Source organism: Geotrypetes seraphini, chromosome 19 (genome assembly GCF_902459505.1).
Source record: "Geotrypetes seraphini chromosome 19, aGeoSer1.1, whole genome shotgun sequence".
NCBI classification, from domain to species: domain Eukaryota; kingdom Metazoa; phylum Chordata; class Amphibia; order Gymnophiona; family Dermophiidae; genus Geotrypetes; species Geotrypetes seraphini.
In genome coordinates this window covers 36903145-36923911 of record NC_047102.1, presented here as the reverse complement: position 1 = coordinate 36923911, position 20767 = coordinate 36903145, and the positions used below count along the sequence as shown (strand labels likewise).

Below are 20767 nucleotides of genomic sequence, written 5' to 3'. Positions count from 1 at the left end.
TAGGTACATCAGCAGCAGAAAACCTGTGAGGGAATCTGTGGGACCGATGAATGATCAAGGATCAAAAGGGGTGCTCAGGGAGGATAAGGCCATAGCAGAAAGACTGAATGAATTTTTTACTTTAAGTAATTTTTTGCTTTACGGAAGAAGATGGAAGAGATCTACCTGAACTGGAAATGGTTTCCAAGGGTGATGATGCGGAGGAACTGAAAGAAATCTCAGTGAATCTGGAAGATGTACTGAGCCAAATCGACAAGTAAAAAAGTGATAAATCACCAGGACCGGACAGTATACATTCCAGGGTATTAAAAGAACACAAAAATGAAATTGTTGACCTGCTGTTATTGATCTGTAACCTGTCACTATAATTGTCTGTAGTACCTGAAGATTTTGGAGGGTATCCAATGTTACGCCAATTTATAAAAAGGGCTCCAGGAGAGATACGGGAAATTACAGACCGGTAAGCCTCACTTCGGTGCCAGGTACAATGGTAGAAACGATTATAAAAAAATAAAATTGTGGAACACATAGACAAACATGATTTAATGAGATGGAGTCAGCATGGGTTCAGCCAAGAGAGATCTTGCCTCACAAATTTGCTTGACTTCTTTGAAGGTGTGAATAATCATGTGGATAAAGGTGAGCCAGTTGATATAGTGTATCTAAATTTTCAGAAAGCTTTTAATAAAGTTCCTTATGAGAGGCTCCTGAGAAAATTAAAGTGTTATGAGGTAGGTGGCAAAGTTCAGTTGTGGATTAGGAATTGGTTATCGGATAGAAAACAGAGGGTAGGGTTAAATGGTCATTTTTCTCAATGAGGAGATTAAACAGTGGAGTGCCACAGGGGTCTGTACTGGGACCAGTGCTATTTAACTTATTTATAAATGATCTGGAAATTGGAATGATGAGTGAGGTGATTCAATTTGCAGATGACACTAAACTGTTCAAAATTGAAATTTAATGTGGGCAAATGCAAAGTGATGCACATTGGGAAGAATAACCTGAATCACAATTACTGGATGCTAGGGTCCACCTTAGGGATTAGCGCCCAAGAAAAGGATCTGAGTGTCATTATAGACAATACGATGAAATCTTCTGCCCAATGTGCGGTGGCGGCCAAAAAAGCAAATAGGATGCTAGGAATTATTAAAGAAGGGATGGTTAACAAGACTAAGAATGTTATAATGCCACTGTATCGCTCCATGGTGCGACCTCATCTGGAGTATTGCATTCAGTTCTGGTCCCCTTATCTCAAGAAAGATATAATGGCACTAGAAAAGGTTCAAAGAAGAGTGACCAAGATGGTAAAGGGGAAGGAAGCAGTGGGACCGTTGGATGACCAAGGAATAAAGAGAGTGCTAAAGGAGGACAAAGCCATCGCCGATAGACTGAACACAATTTTTGCGTCTGTATTTACCAAAGAGGATATACACAGCATACTGGAACCCATCAGGCTATATGCTGGAAGCGAAAACGGGAAACTGACAGGGTTTACGGTCAGTCTAGAAGAAGTATACAGGCAGATCAATAGACTTAAGAGCGATAAATCCCCGGACCGAATGGCATCCATCTGAGGGTCATCAAGGAACTGAAAGGGACCATAGCTAAACTGCTTCAACTAATAGCCAATCTGTCAATCAAAACAGGAGATTCCGGAGGACTGGAAGGTGGCGAATGTTACACCGATCTTCAAAAAAGGTTCAAGGGGAGATCCGGGAAACTACAGACCGGTGAGTCTGACCTCGGTTCCGGGAAAGATGGTAGAGGCGCTGATAAAGGACCGCATCATTGATCACCTTGATGGAAACGGTCTGATGAGGACCAGCCAGCACGGTGTCAGCAAAGGCAGATCTTGTTTGACAAACTTGCTGCACTTCTTTAAAGGAGTAAACAGGCAAATAGACAAGGGCGACCCGGTCGACATTGTATATCTGGACTTTCAGAAGGCGTTGACAAGGTTCCACATGAACAACTACTTCGGAAAATTGCGAGCCATGGAATCGAGGGAGAAATACTCACGTGGATTAAAAACTGTCTGGAGCATAGGAAACAGGGGGTAAATGGGCAATACTTGGACTGGACTAGTTACACCAGTGGGGTGCCACAGGGCTTGGTGCTTGGACCCGTACTCTTCAACATTTTTATAAATGATCTGGACATAAGTACGACAAGCGAGGTGATTAAATTTGTGGACGACACGAAGTTATTCAGAGTAGTAAAGACGCAGGGGGATTGCGAAGATCTACAACGTGACATAATCAGGCTCGAGGAATGGGCATCGACATGGCAGATGAGGTTCAATGTGGATAAATGTAAAGTGATGCATGTCGGTAACAAAAATCTCAAGCACAAGTACAGGTTGTCCGGGACGGTACTTGGAGAGACCTTCCAGGAAAGGGACTTGGGAGTTCTGATCAACAAGTCGATGAAGCCGTCTGTGCAATGTGCAGCGGCGGCGAAAAGGGTGAACAGAATGCTAGGAATGATAAAGAAGGGGATCATGAACAGATCGGAGAAGGTTATCAGGCCACTGTACATGGTGCGCCCTCACCTGGAGTACTACATACAGCACTGGTCGCCGTACATGAAGAAGGACACGGTACTACTCGAGAGGGTCAAGAGAAGAGTGACTAAGATGGTTAAGGGGTTGGAGGAGCTGCCGTTAAGTGAAAGATTAGAGAAACTGGGCCTCTTCTCCCTCGAACAGAGGAGGTTGAGAGGGCACATGATCGAAACATTCAAGGTACTGAAGGGAATAGACTTAGTAGAGAAAGACAGACTGTTCACCCTCTCCAAGGTAGGGAGAACAAGAGGACACTCTCTAAAGTTGAAAGAGGATAGATTCCGTACAAACGTAAGGAAATTCTTCTTCACCTAGAGAGTGATGGAAAACTGGAACGCTCTTCCAGAGTCTGTTATAGGGGAAAACACCCTCCAGGGTTTCAAGACAAAGTTGGACACGTTCATGCTAAACTGGTGAGACTGGACTCATTTGGAGCATTGGTCTTGAGCAAGAGGCTGCCACGTGAGCGGACTGCTGGGCAGGATGGAGCATTGGTCTGATTCAGCAGCGGCAATTCTTATGTTCTTATGTCAGCTGCTGTGTAGACTTCAGTCACAAGTGACAGCTAAATATTTGGAAGGTCATCTGTCATCTTATGATATTGGTCCTCAACGTGTCCAGTAAGAGTCTTGCAAGTCAATACAGCTTTGCATGGTTGAAGACCAGTGACCAACTGAATGGATTCTGGTGACTCAACCACTGAGAAGACTTGCATGTTCCCAATAACAAAATTCATGATCAGATCTTTGACCCTTTTCTGTGACAAACTGATGCCCCCCGATATTGCTCCATGAAGCAGCCAAAGTTTGCTGTTTCTTTGGTAGGGATTTTGATGCATCTCACAAAGAACAGTTTACTGATCTCTTCAACTAAAGCAGTTTATCATGAACTGCTTGGTGGACATTTTGCAGGTGCTTCTTAAGATTTGCTGTAGTATTGATTGCACAGGTCTGCTTAGAAGCTGGTGGACAAAGTTTGCAGTTTTCTGAGATCCTTTTCCTCTCTTTAGATCACTGATTGTATTGTGATTGATGGGATTTAATTATTTGCTGTGAAGGACTCGGGCCCATACCCCACTCTAACTACTACACTTATGGTGGAATCTATTAGCCTTCTAAAATCCACCCAAATTCCATTGTCCGTACAGGCATAAGGGCTATTGGGGTGGTGCACAGCTCAGTAGGTTTTGGGTGGGTTTCAGAGGGCTCACTATAAAGTGGTTATGGAGAGATGTGTACTTGAGCCTTTTTATGTGAAGTTCACTGCAGTGCCCTCTAGGGTGCTCCACTGCTCTGCTGGGATGCCTGTGTGGCCAGTCTACTAACATGCTGGCTCCTCTTACATCCTAATGGTTTGTTTTGTGTAATTTGACAGTTTTTTTTGTGACAATGGTTCAAAAAGATAGGTGCACATCTGGAAAATTGCAATTTTGAAAAAAAAAACAAAAAAACCCAAAACCCAAGATAGATGTTTCACAGTTTTGAAAATGGGCATGTTTGGTAATGGATTTTTGTGTGTTTTCTGCCTAAACTCAGATTTAGATATCATACCTAAAATGTCTCTCTACATTAAAATGGGGGTTATCTGGTTATAGGTGGTAAAATGCCAAAAGATCCCTTCTCCAGTTGCTAGTGTATGACCAAATGATTTTTCCTGTGTCTGAAATCACACATTTTTTGGATACCAGTTCAGCTGTGTGCATCATTCACTCCTCCACCTCTCACGTCTCAGAGACGTCACGTCTCAGAGACTCAGCTATTTGAGGTAGCTTATAACCAGCCATTTGTGGTTTCCCCTCTGCTATTAGCTAACTGGGAATTTCAGCTGTCCCTCATGACTTTACCACTTCTTGAACTATAAATCCAGAATTGCTCAAGGCTTCAGAGCATGATTCACTTTCCTTCCATACTGCTGACTGGCAAATGACCTCAACCTACATCACAGCTTTCTATATGAACTAACCTGTAAAAATATGGGTTATTGTTCTCCTAAACACTGGAAGATTTATGATATCCCACCATAATCTCTGCTGATCCCAGCTATGTGTGCTGCCAGTAATATCCCACAGCAAAGTTGGTACTGCTGGTAGAGGCCGGTTGAAACCAGGATCTTTGGTTTATGCCAAAACAAAATCTGTGACTAATGCTCGCTGCTTGGTTTCTTTACAATCCTTCAATATAGTCTCCCTGTTTTGCAATGACCGAGTCCCAACGACTGGGAAGCTTCATTTTTCCATCCAAGACACCATTTTTGTTCAGTTGCCAAATGGCTCGGGTACCGGTGGAAGAAAGCTCTTCCAGAGATGCAAAACGATGTCCACACATAGGTTGTTTCAACTTTGGAAAAGGTCAAAGTCTGGAGGACTCATGTCTGGATTGTAGGGAGCATGAGGTAACACCCAACCGTATTCGCGTAGTTTTTCAATGACAAGTGGAGAGCTCCATCTTCCCCATGACCAAAAAAATTTCAATGAGCTCAATCAAAAGACAAACAAATGATGATTTTTGCTTATGATCTTGAAGGCATCATCATCACAGAAAAGTTCCATGTGGAAGAAGTGTCACGGCAGTGTATTATTGTGATTTTTTGCAAAAAATGCACAAACCCTGACCTGAGTTGCTCTTGGCTGGGCCACTCATTCCTTACAACGCTCGCCCACACATAGGGAACGTCATCATTGAAAAACTATGCAAATACGGCTGGGAGGTGTTACCTCATGCTCCCTATAGTCCAGACACGAGTCCACCAGACTTCGACCTTTTTCCAAAGTTGAAACAACCTATGCGTGGACATCGTTTTGCATCTCTGGAAGAGCTTTCTTCCGCCGGTACCCGAGCCATTCGGCAACTGAACAAAAATGGTGTCTTGGATGGAATAACGATGCTTCCCGGATGTTGGGACTCGGTCATTGCAAAGCAGGGAGACTATATTGAAGGATTGTAAAGAAATACTTGGGAAAAAAAAGTAAATTAAAATAGTGTGCATTATTTATGAAATGACCCTCGTATAATGAGCAGTTAACTGAGGGGGAGGGAAGGGGACTGCAGATTAGGCAAAGATGACTTGTTATTGAGTTGAAGTGCCTATGAACTGGACTGAAATGCATGTTCTTTCCTGTCATTCTTGACTGAGGGGCATGACATGTATCATGATGGAGATTTGCCTCTTCTCAGAAAGGATGTGTGAGGGGGTGGAACAGTGGAAGTCATGGTACAGTTACAGAAGCTGACCACTCACTTGTAGCATGTATCTCACATGGTGATTACTACGGTATCATTTGAAAGGTCCTGGAGAGGGAAGGTTGAACGAGGAACACATTTGCAGTAAGATGTTCTTGTATAATTGATGCTTGAGCATTTTTCTCCATTGCCTGAGCCTGATAGCAGTTGCAAAGCTCAACAAGTGACACACAGATAGATAGCTGGACTGAAAGACAACCCAAAAGGAATACCATGTGATAGACATATGGTTGCAGTTACAGGTCCTCTCAAAATAAAGGAAGCAAAAATCTAAGGGTTAACATATACATGACGTCTGGAAAAAATGGAGCCCAGAATACTTTGCAATTGTTTAAACATTTAATATGACTTTTTTGTACATATTTTATTTTTATTTATTTATCAAATAATTACAAGTTATACACTCGTACATGCAACCCAGTGTCAACTTCCAACACCGTTTTTTATAATTAAAGATATAACAAAAGGTAAGAATCAAAAAGAAAGTAAACACTTTCTCAGACCACTATACACATGGGCAAGAGAAATAGAAAAAAAAGATTTTACTATAAAACATTTCAAGGCAATTGGCTTAAAAAGACAATCCTCGATCAACTCTAATCATGCACTTCATGTGGCACCACTAGTTAACTTCTTGAGATCTAGATGTTCAGGTAAGAAAAACACATCTCTCAAACCTAGGTATTTAATTACACATTCACACGGATATGCCAGCAAAAAGGTAGCGCCTATTTTTTCTTGTTTCTTCTCTCATAACTAGAGACTCTCTCCATCGCTCCTGAGTCAAGTTTGTCACTTCTGGGAATATCCAAATCCTCTGACCACAAAATAAAGTTGTACCGTATTTAAAATATAACCTCATAACGGAAGTCAAGTCTTGCTCAAATACAAAATTAACAATAAGGGTAGCTCGTTCTTTGACTTCAGAAAGAGAATCTTCAAGGATAGGTGTAATATCGAGTCAGTAATCCCTTTCTCTGTAGTTGGTAGGTCTCCTGTTTCGGCCTTTTTAGCTTTACTAACCAGTAAATAATAAGCTTTATTAATAGACGGAATACTATCATGAGGAAATGTTAAGTTCTCCAAAAGAAACTTCTTAAAAACTTCCAAATGAGACATACCCAAAACTTTTGGACAATTTAATTCAATCTGCTCAATTTTTCATGAAATAAACTTCAAATCTTTTCTCACTGTGGAAATGTTTTCTTTCAAAGAAACAGTTTCGATACAAATTTTATCCATGCATTCTTGCCAAACTTTATCAAAATTCAAGGAAAAAGCATCCACCTTTGTAATCAGTACCTCCATGTCCTGTGCTGTTTTCCCAACTGTTACATCCAATTTCTTGATAGCCGCAATAAGTTTCCCCAATGTTACTGCAGGCTCCAGCTCTGGGTTCCCAGATTTCTCGATGTTCCCTTCTCTGCAGCTCCTTTTGGGTGAAGCTCCGGCGTCTCCTCCTCTGACCTCCCAGAGCTCAATTCCAGACTCCAAGCTTCTGCTGTGCATGGTGGCACATTTGCTGTCAGAGGGGAGAGTGAAACCTCATGTTCCACAGAGTCAAGTGCTCCCTCACTTGACTTCAGAGTGGAACCCACCTTCCTAGTATCCAATCGAGGATTGATGACAGCTTGCCGCTCCAGCAACTGAGGCAAAGACGACCAAATCAGGGAAGACAAGAGAACCGGTAACATCACAGCTCTCACATTCCCCTTTCTTTTCAAATGTGGAATTTTGGGATTTTGGGAGGAAAAACGGACGTCTCAAATGAAACAAAAAGAAGTAAGCAAAACCGCTGGAGCGGAGAGAACGCCGTCACGATCCGTCCATCATCTTAACTCCTTCCCAGACCTTTTTCCAACATTTAATATGACCTTTGAAAATTCTTTAGTGCTGAGTTTCTCAATGCAGTCCTAGGACATACCAAGTTAGTCAGGTTTTCAATATATCTACAAAGATATGCATGAGATAAATTTGGAATTTTTTCTCCTGCTTATTTACTTTGGAAATCCTGACTGGCTGGGCATGTCCTGGTGACTGGATTGAGAACCCTTGCATTAGTCCAATTTTATTTTAAAAAGTCTCTTAGCAAACGCTTTGTGCTGTATGCCTTATTTTGTTGCAAAAAAATTAATTGCAACTTTATCTTCTTTGCTAAACACTCTTTTGCTAAAATGGATCTGATTTTTTAAACTAGCATTCAATTTATGCTGAGGGGGAGTAGAAGGTATACTGGCATGCCTGAGGATGTAAAGTATTGAGATATAATATTTTTTCCCCCTCTCTCTTTCCTTTTTAATTATTTAATTATATTTTATTGCAAACTGCCTAAATCCACTGCCTGATTTGGCGGGATAAGAAGCATACATTCTAGTCACTTTTTGGGATCCTGCCAAATACTTATGACTTGAATTGGTCACTGCTAGAAACAGGATACTGGATTTGCTGGACTTCTCAGTTTGACACAATTTGGCAATTCTTATCTTTTTATAGAATGAGTTACTTTTCACGTGGGTGCAGGTGACCATAAATCATAATGTCATCAGTCTATTTTATCTCTGTGTAGCAGTGTTCTATCTAATATGAAACAGCTTCAGCTTACATAAAGCCAGAGAAAATGCTGAATCATGCTCGAGCAGCATCAAGAAGCTCCAAAGGGAGAGTGAAGGTCAGAAACTGCCATATCATACATTGTCACCTCGCACTCACAGATCAGTAAATAACCACTTTCCTGGGGTTCTGCCATTAATACCCTCTACTACTACTGCTTAAGAACACAAGAACATAAGAAGTTGCCTCCGCTGGGTCAGACTAGAAGTCCATCGCGCCCAGCAGTTCGCTCCCGCGGCGGCCCATCAGGCCCATGACCTGTAAGGTGATGCTTGTCTAAATCATTTAATCCCCCTTGTCCTTCTATCTATACCCTATCATAACCTATCTCTACCTCTATCTGTATCCCTCAATCCCCTTATCCTTCAGGAATATATCTTCTTTGAAACCCGGTAGTGAACTCTGTCCTATCACAACCTCCGGAAGCACATTCCAGGTGTCCACCACCCTCTGAGTGAAAAAGAATTTCCTAGCATTGGTTCTAAACCTGTCCCCTTTCAATTTCTCTGAGTGCCCCCTTGTTCTAGTGGTTCCCAGTAGGCTAAAGAATCTGTCCCTTTCTACTTTCTCTATGCCCTTCATGATCTTGAAGGTCTCTTATCATGACTCCTCTGAGTCTCAGGGACAACGGGACAGGCGATCATTTTCTGTCTCTCCCTCCTTCCTTTCCCCGGGTCCCCTTCTCTTACCGCCCTGCCGCTGCTGCTAAAGCCGACAGGAAGTCTTCTTTCCGATGTCAATTCTGACGTCGGAGAGGACGTTCTTGGCCAGCCAACATCTTCTCTCTTATCAAGCAGCATTATGGGGCAATGATCTGAAACAATTACTTACGCTTGCCAACACCTATGGGGAATTTAGGAGACACCTAAAAACATATCTGTTCTTAAAGTATATAGGAAACTGATTTGCACAATCTCTCCCACAATAACTGATCTCTAGAGCTATTAATCAATAGATTTTAACTATGTTAATTCTACTCAATCTGTAACATTTCTAATCATTGTAAACCGCATAGAACTTCACGGTCCTGCGGTATGTATATAAACTGTTATTATTATTATTAAGAAGGATGAAGATGAAGTAAGGGACTTTGGATTTGGCCAAGAGCAGGACATTGGAGACTTTTGTTTATTGTTTAATTCTTTATTTATAATTTGTAAGTCAGTACAAGTAAAACACTTGCATTAGTAAATCGAAAAGGTAACAACAAATAAGTAAAATATAATGAAACAAAATCATTTTTACATTCTCCTTAGACCTCCATTAAAGACATTAGGGGGAGCAGCTCACATGTAGGACCTCATTATTATAGAGGAAAAAGAAAAAATTCTAATTAAACAGGCATTTACGGGTTCACTCCTATTTAATTCTTAAATCCATTAAATCAGGGATCTCAAAGTCCCTCCTTGAGGGCCGCAATCCAGTCGGGTTTTCAGGATTTCCCCAATGAATATGCATTGAAAGCAGTGCATGCACATAGATCTCATGCATATTCATTGGGGAAATCCTGAAAACCCGACTGGATTGCGGCCCTCAAGAAGGGACTTTGAGACCTCTGCATTAAACCCTAGAGATCTTCTTCAAGTCCAGGAAGCTCCTGAGATGTTCTGGGACAAAGAACTACTATTTACCTGGCTTAAATAAATGCCAAGGGAGCGAAACACTATCAACAATACAGAATATACAGGATCCTCAAAATCAAAAAATGTATTTGGAAAACATATCAGAAATCTTTGAAACATAAATCACAATAATTACAGAGAGAGCCACCCTGCTTATCTCATTTGTATTTCAACAAGATTATAATGTGGTTTTGAAACTCTTCTTTCGTAAAGCACAGAACCCTTTCATGGGACAGAGTATGGATTTTTCCTGACGTTAACAAAGAAACCCAAAAAATGAGGCAAGAGACAAAAGATTTAGGTGCCACTTTTCAGTTGGTTTATCCATGCAAGTGCCTCATTAAATATTTAGGAATAAAATATACAATTTTATTCAATGGAGGAATAGCAAAACCCAATATTTGAATCATGTATTTCCTAAATAATTCTACTGAAGCATATTCCGATGTTTTAGGAAAATTTAGAATCCTGAGGTTTAATCTTCTGTTAAAGCTTTCTAACCAGGGCAGGATTAACCAATAGGTCCAGTAAGCATGTGCCCAGGGCCCGAAATGGTTAGGGGGGCCTGATGAAGGAGGGCATCAACATTGTTTTTCCAAACGGCGATGGGCCCCTCCAGCATCGATGGGCAACACGGCCCCCCTCATCGATGGAAAGTAAGACAAGCAAGCAACGCGGGTAAGAAAGGCAACGGGAACTGTAATTTTGCAAGCAGTGCTGCTTGCCCAAAGCTTCCCTTTGACGCAGCTTCCTGATTCCGCCTGGGTGCATCAGAGGGAAGCTTTGGGCATGGTGGGGTGGGGCGGGGAATGGTGGGGTGGGGTGGGGCTGGGCAGGAGGCCCAGTGTACTTGTGTGCCTAGGGGCCCTCGACAAATTAATCCTGCCCTGTTTCTAACTGCTCTATCTTCTTATGAATCATTAATTTGTCCTTAATCAAAGTTCCTGTAACAGTTTTTAGAGCAGTTTTATCTTCAGTGACTTTGGTAAACTTCAAATCATTATCAGTTTTCATATCAGATACTGTTTTAGTAAGAGAGTTAACTTTGCTTACCAAAGAAGTTGTTTCTTCAGCTGTTTTTTTGAATCGTCCCATTCAATCCCTGGAGAACTTTCCAGACATCTAATAGGGTCACCTCCGAGGGAGTCGAACTAATTCTTTCGACCCCTTGATGTAAGTTTCTCTCCGACGCTCTTCCTGCAGTCTTGCTCCCTCTACAGAGAGGTCTCCTGCAACCGTTCTGGTATCAGGACCTTCCTAAAGCAGAGACAATTCCGCCGCGGGACAGGGAGGTGTTATTGGGTCTGGCGGCGAGAAGGAGACTTCCGGCTCAGACATCGGAGCCACGTCCCAAGGCGCCTGTGTAAGCGAGCCTCGCGTGCCAGATAATGAAGGAGCTCTTGGAGCAAAGTCGAGCGTAGTCTGTCGCATCGGCATGAAAAAGTCTGCCGGCGAGGGACCCGGATGGACAGTGCCTTTGCGCTTCGTGTGAGGCATTTTTCGCAGGGGTAAGTGTGGAGCTGCTCGGCGTTACTCCAACCCCGCCGCCATCTTGGCCACTCCCCGACACTGGAGACTTTTGTAAGGGCAGTTTCTGTAGAATGAAGAAGGCAAAAGCCCGATTTAAGCAGGTCAAGGAAAGCTTGAGATGAAAGAAAGTCAAGACAACGGCAGTGAACAGCACATTCAAGTAGCTTGGATAAGAAGGGAATGAGTGAGACCGGACAATAGTTGGAAGGGCTGGTAGGATCCAGTGAGGGTTTTTTGAGGAGTGGTGTAACAATGGCATGTTTGAAGGCGTCAAGCAGAGTTGCGGTAGAGTAATAGGTTGAGGATATGGCAAATATATAGAGGGGATGACAGCAGGAGAGACATTGGTGAGTAGGTCGGTGGAGATAGGATCTGACACCTACCAGCCAAGACTTAATAAAGATCCGGGTTTCCTATCAAATTATAAACCACCACAAACTACTTTGTCATCCTCTTATCCATCCATCTTTCCCTGTTTATCACCTCCTACTCCCACTTTTCCCCGTGAAACTGTCATTGGAATGCTTTTTATGTCTTCACTTATATATTTTGATATTTGTCTGATTTGAAGGTATTGCCTTCCAAAACCAATCCAAAAAGGTGTTAGTCCAATCTTATTTCTATTTGATACCCGTTTTCACACAAACAAGCTGATGCAAGAAGTGCACCCAACCTGGAGATCATGACGGCGCAAGCCAGGGACGCTGCCCGCAGGGGAAACGGTGAACTCCGAAGGCCACGCCCCCTCTCCGCCCGACCTGTCACGCCAAGAGCAACGTGCGGCTTTCGAAAAGCGCTGCGAATTCGTGGCGCGCGCCGACGAGCTTCGAATCATTTCAAAGAGAAACCTTCGAGTTTGGGCGGGGGGACACGGGACCCTCGGACTGGACGGCACAGCCAGCTAAGGCTGCCTCGCTGCAGTTAAGAAAAGAATAAAAAAAAAATTAGACAATTTCGCGTTGTCTGGAGGCAAAAGGTAAATCCTCCGGATTCGTCTTAGGAGATGTTACTTGAAAACGTACGTGGCCCCGCGCGTGACGTGACGTGACGTGACGTGAAAGGCCAGACGTTTGGGAGGAAAACAAATAGAGCTGAGGCCTTCGTCTACTGACGTTTATCTCCCATTGTTTAGGCTAGAGAAGGGGCTTTTAAACAGAACCCCCAGATCTACCTCAGGGGAAAAGATTTGCGCGCGCAGCATCCGGTAACTCGCGAGGCGGAGGGGGGGGCGGGGCTTGTGACGTCAGAGAGCCCGTTTGGCTATAAACGGCGCTGGCGCGCACGACCCAAACAGACGACGCGCGTGCGGAAGACGAGAGAAGACCTCTTTGGCGAGTGCGGAGGGGATTCGGCTCGGGCGTTCCTGCTTCAACAGTGCTTGAACGGAACGCAGCGCTCGATCCCTCGAGTACTTGTACCCCGGTAGCCGTTTTCTTCGTGACTCCCGCTCGGCGCCATGAGTTCCCAAGTGAGACAGAACTATCACCAGGACTGCGAAGCGGCCATCAACCGGCAGATCAACCTGGAGCTGTACGCCTCCTACGTCTATCTCTCCATGGTGAGCAGGCGCGTGGCCTCTCGCTCTCTCTCATAGGCTCGCGCGCATCCCAAGGTCGTGGGCTCAGCGTTGGCATGGAAGCGAGGTTCGGGCCTGGAAAGCAGGAGGGAGGGAGCCGATCCCCACTGACTTCCACCTGTATCTCGGCTGCTCCAGGAGGGAGGGAGGGAGGGGGGGGGGTGCTGCTGTCTGAGCCATTCACTGTTATGGATTTGTAGATATAGGTAAAAACTTGTGGTGGGGGTTATCCAAAGGGAGGGATGGCCAAACATGCATGCAGAGCAGGGATCTCAAAGTTCCTCCTTGAGGGCCGCAATCCAGTCGGGTTTTCAGGATTTCCCCCTTGACTATGCATTGAAAGCAGCGCATGCACATAGATCTCATGCATATTCATTGGGGAAATCCTGAAAACCCGACTGGATTGTGGCCCTCAAGGAGGGACTTTGAGACCCCTGATGCAGAGGGAGCACTGACTGGCCCTTATCTTTCTGGTTGGGGCTGGGCCTGGGAGTGAGGCTTTAGCTATGTGGCACAGATAAACCGGCTGTACTAAGATAGGGTTGCTTGTACCTTGGATGTTTGAAAAAAAAAAAAAAAAAACAAGCAATGTTTGGAAGGCACTCTCCAGAAACTCAGTTCAGTCTTTTTTTCTGACCTAGCTATGCAACTAATTTCATCCATCGAAGTGCGATTCGCTTACTGTAGCGTTAAAACAGTGCTTGCCTTGGATGAAATTACATAGCTTAGGACGAACAAGAGTGGGCTGAGCCAGGTTTCCTTGATGGAACAACTGTGCTGTGTGACTGCTGTAAAATTGGTTCTCTGCCATAGTCATATGACTAAGGTTGCATCATTTGTTGCTTGACAGCTGTAAATACTGTAGTAATGGGATGTATGAAGTAGAGAATGACACGGAGACAAAATTTTCCCCATCCCCGCAGGAACTCGCTTAACCGCACAAGCATTGGTCACTTATGATTTAAAGTGTCTCAGGCTTGTGCAGATAAAGCTTGCAGGAATGGGGTAGGGGACAGGAAAAGAACTCACCGGGATGGGAAAATGAGCTCCCGTGGGGACGGGGAAAAATTTGACCCCCCCTGTGTCATTCTCTAGTATGAAGCATGCTGCTTTCTGCATTTATTTTATTAGTACTTGTATACCACTTATAAAGTGGCTTACATTCAGGTACCAAAAAGTATTTTTTCCCTATCCTGGTAGATTTACGCTCTACCTAATGCACCTGGGACAATAGGTGATCAAGTGACTTGGCTAGGGTCACAAGGAGCAGCATGAGACTTGAACCTACATCCTCAGGGTGTTGAGGCTGTAGTTCTTCTGTGCCCACGCACAAGTGGCTCATGAATTATGGTAATGTTATGAAATAATTTAGGTACACATCAACACCAGGTGTATCCTTCTTCATAGAAGGAACTGAAAGCTTCTTACTAAGCTTAACAAGCAACTGTCAAATTTTCCATCTATCCATTTCAGCACAATGAAATAAAGCAAGAGTACTAGTAAGATTTTACAAGTGGCTTGTTAACATGTATTCATGTTTTGATATGTATGTAAACTTGTAACCCGTTCTGAGCTCTCGTGGGAGGACAGGATATAAAACCAAATAAATAAGATAGTATGTATTGTGTAAAACTCAAATGCTTACCAGGGAGACCATTTTTAAACTTAATGTTTAAAAAAAAAAAAATGGGGTTGAGTTACAAAAGCTGTGGATTTGTGTTTACTTTGCTGTCGGCTTATAAACACTAGTGAAAAGATGCTATCACTTTCTCATTTCAGTCCTACTACTTTGATAGAGATGATGTTGCTCTGAAGAATTTTGCCAAGTATTTCCTGCACCAGTCCCACGAGGAGCGAGAGCATGCTGAAAAGCTGATGAAACTTCAGAACCAGAGGGGCGGCCGTATTGTCTTGCATGATATCAGGGTTTGTTTCTGTTATGTTTGACTGTAGATCTTGTTAAGCTTGTATTAGTCCTGTAAGACTATTCTAATAGAAATAGAGTTATTGTACTATGCTGTTGTACTTACACCACAAACAGAGTACAGTCAATATAGCTTGGAAAATGTAGCTAGCTTTGTACCTGCAACCACATGCAAAATGTGAAGGTTAGTCCTCTGCCTTTTTGAAGTGTAAATGTTAAGTAGTGCCGACTCATCCTCTCCTTAGATAACTCTGTATTTTAGTCCTATAGCTTCCTCTTCTAGAGAACTTTTGCTGCTTAATGCTGTATATTGAGTATCTTTCCCTTCTAGGGTATACATATTCAGATTTTCAATTTTCTTAAATCTTCTAGCAGACCCATGCATATTTGCTTTCCAGGGTGGATAAAAATCAATGATTTAAAAAAAATTAAACATTGGATTTTTAAAAATTACTTTATTGGCTACCACAGCCTTATATCTTGGCAGCCCCTTGCATTTTAGCAAAAGTTTTACCATTGGTTGATATTGAGGATCTGCCAGAACTGAGCTGAATGTTCTAGGATGTATCTGGCTCCATGGCTTTGTCAACTTTCAAGTTCATAAACACTTGTTAGTAATGCATTCTGCTCCACTGCTATAACTTTTTTCTGTCTACAAGTATTTAGCACTCCTAGTTTGGGTTTTTTTCCTTGGCAAAAGCTAGAAGGATGCTTGGGTATATAAGGAGCAGAATAGCCAGTAGGAAAAAGGAGATAAGACTGAGACCTCATCGGCTATAATAAAACCCTTATCGCACGTGCACACTTCAAACTCTGTTCTTTCGTGTCTCCCTGTGAAATCTGGAAAACTCCACCATATCTGTTGACCATAAAACATTTTGGATCTGTGTTAAACATCAGATTCCTTATCAAGTTCAAATGAAAATGTAACAAGTCGCTCATGTCAACATGTTTTAAAGATGTTTCCAACAATTAGACATTTTTAAACTGTCTGTAGATACTGGTACTAAATCCAGCCTCTTGATCAGTAGAAGCCCATCTCTTTGATGGCAATTATGTTGCTCATTTTCAAAATATCAAACATTTTTTAAACAAGTCTCTAGGTGTCCTAGTTATCTTGGGAAGTTTGAAGAATCTTAATTAAACGTCCTCATTTTCTAGTTGCTCATATTTTTAATGTAGGCCTACACAGTCTTGAATAATTCCCCTCTTGAGTTTTCATTCAGTTTATCCACCATAGCTGATTTAGACTTGATTCCTTTTCTAAAAGTGGACACTTCACTAGCCAAAATTGTTCAATTAGTCTGCTTGATTCAAATTCTCACATTCTGGTCAAGACTCAACAATTACCATTCAAGCTGATTCTGAAGTCACTGGAACAGTCAGTAGTTTCCCTGTATTGCAACACTGCCAAGCTTGCTGATAGATGCAGATCCTCCAGCATCATCCAAACTGGCTTTGTGCCAGCAAACCTGCTTCTGGATCCTTCTTTGGTGTCTGACCAGCATCTAATGTCAGACACCTGAAAACATTCAGCAGTGGCAGGTGCAGTTGAACCTCTCGCACCTAGCATTTGGGCAGAAATTTCCACGTACAGTGGTACCTTGGAATCGGAACTTAATCCATTCCAGAACGCCGTTCAAGTTCCAGAACATTAAGCATGCCAATTTTCTCATTGAAAATAGAAACTGGATTAATCCATTCCTTGGACCCACAAACTCAGATTTTCAAATACATTTAACATTAAACACACTGGATTTTGTATAGTTCTTTATTCATAACACTCAACTAGTAACCAATGATAGTACAGTAAAGTAATGTTCAGTACAGTAATATAAAGTAACCAATGATAACGAATCATTGTCGTGGATAGATGTTCGTCCGTCCTTGAAGCGTTTGTACCAAAGAGGTTTTACTTTGACACATGGCATTATCTCCAAAGTCTTCCTGGAGCATATGATGGGTTTCTGCAGCAGCTTTTTAAAAGTTTGAAACAAAATTTGATGCAGATTTTTTTGCTCAGTAAAATCTGTCATTTCGAAATCTGCTGAGTCACTAAAATACAACCTTACAAAATCACACAGAACAAAACACAACCACTCGGCTGCATGCCCGTTGGCACACCGATTCACAAAACATACTGCTAAACACCTCTAGTAGTGGAAGGGCATACTATATATCCAGTTCACACGCTGTTCAAATTTCCCAAACATTTGGGTAACACCTCGTACATTAAACACCTGTTCTCTTTCCTAACTTAAAAGCTCTTAAGACATGAATTGAGGCTTAGTTCCTCCTTGGCAAACAAGGAGCATGCTAGCATCATGATCTGTTGCTACCACATTCTTTATTAACAAGACTGCATTGTGATAAGCAGCCAATAAGATGCATTGTAAGTGTTAATCTTCCACTATATTGAAGTTTTCTTAAGGAAATCAACGATCTTGCTAAAGAGTTGGCAAGAAGTGATGATACTGATCCTTTTTTCAGTGTAGTTGGCAGTGATAGGGCAAAACAAATACTACCATAAGCCCTGATTTTTCTTTCCTACACTAGAAACCAGAACGGGATGAATGGGGCAGTGGTGTGGAGGCATTGGACTGTGCTCTGCAGCTAGAGAAGAATGTGAACCAGTCACTCCTGGATATGCACAAGCTGTCAACGGATAGGAATGACCCACATGTGAGTCTCCAAAAGCTGAAGGGTGGGACCTAATACTGGGTCAGACTTCAAACTAAGTCAAATGACTATAGAAATATATAGTTGCATTATCAACCTATTTTGACATGAGGTTGAAGTGGAAAAGAAGGAATCCTGCTCATGAACTTAGTCCTACAAGTGGATTTGACTGTAAACAATGTATAAACACTTTCACCTATTAGTGGGTGGGCAGATAATGGACTAACATCTTATATTCTGCTTAGGAAAGCTAAACATAAGGCAAAACATTTTGTTGGGGGGGGGGGGGCTCCTCATGCCCATTCTTGAGGAAGTAGGGATAGTTCTTGAAGCTGAAATCTTTCCAAATCTCAACATGAATTTCAGCTGGTTGCTTGATTATATACCTGTGATAATTGGGGTAGTTATGACTTATCTAAATACCACTGATCATAAACTTTGCTCCCTTGCTTTTATTAGTTGTGTGACTTCCTGGAGAACCATTACCTGGATGAGCAAGTTAAAGCCATCAAGGAGCTTGGTGACCATGTGACTAACCTCCGCAGAATGGGAGCACCACAGAATGGCATGGCAGAATACCTGTTTGACAAGCACACCTTGGGGGAGGAGTCAAGCTAAATGGGCTACATATGCTTTGCCCTGTGAGCTAGTCTGCTTTCAATTGCATGAGCCTATAATGTCCTGTTACTCCCAATAGGACCGAGTTCTGTAACATTTTTGCATCTAATAAAGTGATTTCTGGTTATAATGGTGTACATGTCTTACCTCTAACAAATGAGGTTAAACTAATCACAAGAGGGGAAAGGGCATCCGGATAACATTTTTATCTTTGCTAAAACTGTTCTATTGACTTGTCTTTGAAGTCTTGCTACTTCTATATGCTTGGTCTACGGTAGTTCACAGCTAATCATACAAATAAGGCTAATTTGGCACCCTGCAGTTCACAAGCCACATGTGCCTCTTCTCCCATGGCCTCCCAGACCTACCAAAGTACCGGTTGGTCCAGCAAGGGTCTTCATGCAGCTACCTTAAAAAAATGGCTGCCACAACCTATCATGGCAGCTTGCAGTACTATAGGAAGTTATGAGCACCTTCAAAAGATTGCAGGAGCTAAAGGGCCAGGTTCCTGCCATGAAGATCATGCTGGACTACATGATCTATCTACTAAGTCTTCAGTATCTTGAATGTTTCGATCATATCCCCTCTTGTCTTCTTTGCGAGGGAGCACTCTGGATGATGTCTTATCACTAGGTGATTCTCTAACCTTGCTGTCCTAAATCTGCAAGCAAAATATTCCAGTAGTCTCAGCTGTTGTAACCTTACTTTCAGGTTGGTGCTTGAACACTGATTGGTTCAGGCATTGATGGGAAAGTAAGGCTTGACAGATCAAACCTGCCAGGGGCCCCTACCTACACATGGTGAGGTGAGGGGGCAGGGGCATTATAGGGTTGAGCTGCACTGAAGACGCTCACCTCCCCCAGACCAGTATAGAGGTAGGCCTTGGAGGAAGGGGGAATTTTGAGAGGGAGATCAAAGGGTCAAGATCTAGAGCAAGGAGACTCTTGGCTATGGGTTAGGGGGGATGGCTGAGGTACAAGAAACCTGTGAGGGGTTGTAGAGAGAGAAGCTAGACCTTGGAGAGGGAAGAGTGAGAAATAGAGGTTGTGAACCAGAGTCAAATTTTATTGGCAATACATAATTCAACTGGTAGTGGAGTGGCAAAGCTCAGTTGAATTTCCAGTCCTTGCTAAAGTTTAAAGACAGGTTATGAGTGCTACATCCATGTTTCCCTTGCCCCATAGTACAGCAGAAACCTTGAGTACCAAAAAGAAACTTTGCCTTAGGGTTGACTTTGTTTTGTCTGCATGCCACAGCACCATACCTGGGAGGGGAAGATTAATTCTTGATCAGTTTATTGGTGTGCTTCAAAGGTGCCAGGTATGAGCACAGAATGCAGCAGACAACTTCAATAGAGCCAGGCCTATTTGATAACTGACATGGGAAAAGGGACCTAGGGGAAGAGTCTCAAAACCCACTGTGCCTTTAATGAGGGTTGCTAAATCTGTTCCAGTTAGTTTAGTGTGGAACAGATTTAGCTGGCCCCTTCTCAAAAGGGCATACATGGTCTTTTCTGGGCTTCCTGGCAGACTCTGACATGTAAATGTATGAAATGAGGTTATTAACAAAAACATAAGAATTGGCTCTGCTGGGTCAGACCAGTGGTCCATTGTGCCCTGCAGTCTGCTCCTGTGCACTGAGTCCAGCCCTACCTGCGTAAGATCTGGTTCAGCAGGAACTTGTTTAACTTTGTCTTGAATTCCTGGAGGGAGTTTTCCCCCTATAACAGCCTCCGGAAGAGCATTCCAGTGTTCCACAACTCTGCGTGAAGAACTTCCTTACGTTTGTACGGAATCTATCCCCTTAACTTTAGAGAGTGCCCTCATTCTCTCTACCTGGGAGAGGGTGAACAACCTGTCTATCTACTACATCCTAACTGAAGGAATAGAATGATACTTCCAACTGTTTCAATGTTTGGTTATGAATGATACATACTGATCATGTCAACTTCAGCAACTTTACTGACAGTAAAAATAAACTTTCTGATACTGGAGAGGCATTGCAATCAATAGCTAAGAACTGGAAAGACTTCACACTTCTAAATTATCATTTTTGGTGGGAGACAATGTGTCTTTTATAGATATGAAGCTAACTTAGCTGAAAAAGTTTGGATTTAAGGATGTGTGGAGCCCTTTAGAGGGTTTTGTCGAAAAGCACGTGTGATAGTGTGAATAGAAAGGAGAGAGGGGTAAAGGTGGGTGGGGTTTGGGTAAGGGAGGGATGGGGGAATAAGATATTGATGTGTTACTGATAATTTCCTAATGTAAGTATGAATACATGGTATGATATTTGTTTATTCTGTAACATGTTAAAACTTAAAGACTGAATTAAAAAAAAATTCTAGGGGATCCCTAGTTTAGGTGGCCCCTTCTGACAGTGCAGGCTGTGTCTTCTTGTAACACTGTG

The 20767-nt window shown here is 42.7% G+C and overlaps 2 protein-coding genes across 2 annotated transcripts in view; one reads left to right on the top strand and one right to left on the bottom strand.

The window, feature by feature from the left end:
- Positions 1–11615, bottom strand: part of INCENP (inner centromere protein) — a 73294-nt gene extending 61679 nt beyond the window's left edge. Inside the window, exon 1 of the mRNA XM_033927946.1 lies at positions 11088–11615. The gene's annotated coding sequence lies outside the window, so the exon portion shown is untranslated. The remainder of the gene's footprint in view (positions 1–11087) is intronic.
- A 1225-nt stretch (positions 11616–12840) lies between these two features.
- Positions 12841–18491, top strand: FTH1 (ferritin heavy chain 1). Its single transcript, XM_033927948.1, has 4 exons — positions 12841–13122; positions 14920–15066; positions 17621–17746; positions 18203–18491. The coding sequence occupies exons 1-4, from the start codon at positions 13021–13023 to the stop codon at positions 18359–18361; spliced, it is 534 nt and encodes a 177-aa protein (XP_033783839.1). The 5' UTR covers positions 12841–13020; the 3' UTR covers positions 18362–18491.
- Positions 18492–20767: the final 2276 nt, after the last annotated feature.